General features: G+C 31.8%; 1 protein-coding gene across 1 annotated transcript; it reads left to right on the top strand.

Moving 5' to 3' along the window:
- Positions 1 to 2,491: 2,491 nt before the first annotated feature.
- LOC124936000 (plasma membrane-associated cation-binding protein 1-like) lies at positions 2,492 to 3,770 on the top strand. Its single transcript, XM_047476451.1, has 4 exons — positions 2,492 to 2,684; positions 2,753 to 2,842; positions 2,919 to 3,003; positions 3,076 to 3,770. Exons 1-4 carry the CDS (start codon positions 2,574 to 2,576, stop codon positions 3,423 to 3,425), a joined length of 636 nt encoding a protein of 211 aa, XP_047332407.1. The 5' UTR covers positions 2,492 to 2,573; the 3' UTR covers positions 3,426 to 3,770.

Below are 3,770 nucleotides of genomic sequence, written 5' to 3'. Positions count from 1 at the left end.
CTTCCAATCTCTTTCAAATTCGACGGGATGATAAGTTATGAAGTTGTCTATAAAGTCTCGTTTTATTAACTTAAAATTTTCAAACCTTAAAATTAATTTCTCACACGTTTTTTTTTTCAAAACTTAATCTTTTTTAAAACTAGAGATCCCATAAAAAATTTCAAGTGTCGATGTAAAAAATCGATCACAGTTTTCTAGCGACTCTACCGGGGCATTCAACGTTTAGCTCAAAAAGTAATTTTGGCAAAGTATTTAAATTTTCTTACGCTTTAATTCATACTTCATGATAACCTTACTTGACTATTTGCATGAGACTTGAAGATCCAATGTGGAGGTGTGTATACATCGTATGAAGATTACACATCTATATTTTATGTGCTAGCTAGGGTAGTCAATGTGGATGACACCCTCAACCCATGCCTTGATGACTTTTTGTGTGATTTGTGAGTTGAGAAAAACTCTAGGAAAAAATCTGGATTAACCCTCTCTCTTTTTTCAAATATCCCCTACTATTGAAAATGAGGAATTTTGAAATAAATGTGAGGGGTATGTCCAATTGAGAGCTCCTCTTACATCGAGAGATCCCTTTTGAGATAGTATCCTTGTCGGTGGAACAACTCTCTTTTAAGTCACTCCTAACATTTAAACAAAAAGCCAATTCCGCCAAGTTGTTGCCTCGTCTTCTTGTCGAGCAACAAAGCCACGTCACAAAGCTTTCAAACTTATATGTTTATATTCTATGTGTGGATCTTTCCAGGCGCTCTATTCTCAAAGGGAGATATACATTAAAATTTCTAGTAAAAGATTATAAAACTTTAGTTTAGAAAAGGGTCTTGGAGCCTAGCCAGCTCCCCCGAGCTAGGACAGCCAATTTAAACATAGATTTTAGTTAAATTTACTTATTTTTTTAAATACAGAAGGTTTTAGTGTAGTGATTCAAGACAAATATGTGAATTTTTTTTTAATCTCATGTTAAATCTCACCAAAACATTTTTTTAAACTAAAATTAGGATCGCTAATTATTTTTTCACATTATTCTACTTTGTTTCCAGCCCAAAATTGATATTTTGTTTTTCTGAATTTAAAAGTTAATATTCCGAACCGATATATTTTTTTTTAATTTAGTAAGTTAACCTATCGATTTTTTTTATGAATGAATATTGACTTTTAAAAAAAACAAAAAAAAACTTTTAACATATAAATTATCCTAATATGTTATGTCAAATTAATATCTTAATAATATAGATAATATATATTCAATTTTTTTAAAACATATAAATTTAAATTAAATTATAACTTTTTAAGTTAATAATTTAATTATAATTCAGAATTAAAATAAAATTATAATTATAAAAGTCAATTCATCCAAATATACCTAGAATAAATAAAACAAAAATATCTTAAAGCCTTGTTTGGATTTAAGACTAAAAAAATAAGATACCTTAAAGCCTTGTTTGGATCTAAGACTAAAAACCCAACCTCAACAGCATATTATCTTGTAAATCAAACAATCCCTAGCTACATATCATGGTTGATCATATTGTGAAAAGATCTTGTCAAGTTGGAATCTGGTGGGACATGGATGATGAAGATGAGTTGGCTAGTGATGAAGAACACCACATATTACCAAATTAATCTAAATAAATAAATAAAATTATTAAATAAATAGGATTCCAGTTGTCAAATCTTATGAGGAGTGGTTTCCTCGTCTTCAATAATTTTAACTTTATAAATATTAATATCAATAAATAAATAAATTAGGTTTCTCTTTACTAATCACACATTTCTTTCATTTGAAAATAGTTTTTTTTTTACTTTGGTTTATTTTTAGGTGACTATCATAACTCTTGCCTAAAAATATTTCACACTTGATCTACCTAAATAATTTATACACTTAAATCGATAATTATAAAATTACCTATATTTTGTATCGATAAAAATAATCAAAATAGGGCAAATTGAAACAATTTATTCATAAAATTACCCAAATTTGTATAGATAAAAGTAAACAGAATCGAACATATTACACCCGATTAATTGGGTAATCATAAAATTTCACAAATTTCATATAGATAAAAGTAATCGGAATCAAACAGATTGAAACAATTTATACCAGTGTAAATCAAAAATCATAAAATTACCCATATTTGGTATCGATAAAAGTAATATTAGGCCACTCCAAAAGGCTGCATGCACCCTTTTGGCTCCTACACATTTGTCCACAAACCATTGTAGGCCATACAGCCAGCCAATTCATTCAACTGCCAGACAGAAAACAGCAACAGATTTTTGTCCAAAGTTAGAGACAAGAGGTTCATAGAATCTCATATGTAATAATAAAGAGGATTATTTGAAAACATTTCCCATAGTTAGAGTTGAGTTTACAATTGAAAATATTAATTTACTTACAAAAATGAAATGGACCCACATTTCATATTTATATTAATATTATTCTCTAATAAGTACTCAATAAAATCACCATCTTTCTCCTTCTTCTTATTGTTCAACTTCTTCTTCTCCTCTTCTAGTGATTGATCGATCCAGAATTTCTAGCTAACTAAAGATTTCATAATATGGGTTATTGGAAATCAAAGGTTGTACCTTTATTCAAGAAAGCTTTCGACAAGAACACTACTAAGAAACTGGCAGCTTCAGAAGCTACCAAAGCTTTCGACGAATCCAAGGTTAAATTCTTATAACTCACCTTAGCCAAGGTTTCCTTATTTAACAAATCCCAGTTCATAATTTTCAGGAAGGATACACTAAGGAAATCGAAGATAAAAAATCTGATCTTCAAACCAAAGTAGTTGAAATCTACAACTCCTTGTCCACTGAAATCAAGGTCAGTCATCATCTTCATCAATCTTTCTATCTCTCTATATATCTTGAAGTTTTAAAGATGGATTCTTGATTTGCAGGGTTTGGTAAAGGAACCAAAAGAGGCAGGAATTAAGAAACAATCTGCTTCAGTTCAGAGTTTACTTGATGAACTTGCTAAAATCGGTATATCGATTTTGAAAAGATTATGTTTTTGATGATCAATTAAGTAATAAAATTAGTAATTTTGAATTGTAGATTTTCCTGGGTCGAAGCTGGTTAGTGAAGCTGCTTCAAAAGTTGGGCCGGGTTTGATTCCCGGACCGGTGATCTTCATACTAGAGAATGTTTCAACTTTTATTGTGACTGAAGAACCGGCGGCTGCCGCCGATGATGCTCCACCGTCGACTGAGGAGACCAAGGATAGGGAAATAGTGATTGAGTCGGAGAAGAAGGAAGAAGCGCCGGAGACAGCGCCGGAGCCAGCTCCGGTGGCGGAGGTGGTGGTGGCGGTGGAGAAGACTGTGGAGACTGTGGCGGTGACGGCGCCGGAGACGGCTAAGGTTGAAGAAGCTCCGGCAGCGGAGGTAAAGCCGGTAGTGACTTGATTTGATTGGTTGGTTGTTATGGTTGAAGAACAAACATTGATTGTTTTTTTTTTTTTTGAAATTAAATTTGGGGCAGTTTGTGTAATTAAAAGTAATTTGTTATAATTAATGTTTGTGAATATTGTATGTGGGTGGGATTTGTTTGAAGGAGGGGGGGAATGTAAAATGTTTATTCTTGGAGGACTGAATAATAAATAAAAAAAGATGGGGATGATTGTTTATTTGTGAAATTATTAGTATTGGTTGTATGATTGGGGTGGGGTTCATTGCTCTTCTGTCATTGTTACTTAAAAGTCATGGATTAGTGTCAAATTCAATCCATGATATTGATGTTTACTTCTTTGG

Source organism: Impatiens glandulifera, chromosome 4, assembly GCF_907164915.1.
Source record: "Impatiens glandulifera chromosome 4, dImpGla2.1, whole genome shotgun sequence".
NCBI lineage: Eukaryota > Viridiplantae > Streptophyta > Magnoliopsida > Ericales > Balsaminaceae > Impatiens > Impatiens glandulifera.
Note: the sequence above shows the minus strand (reverse complement) of the source record. Positions and strands in the feature narration are given on the sequence as shown.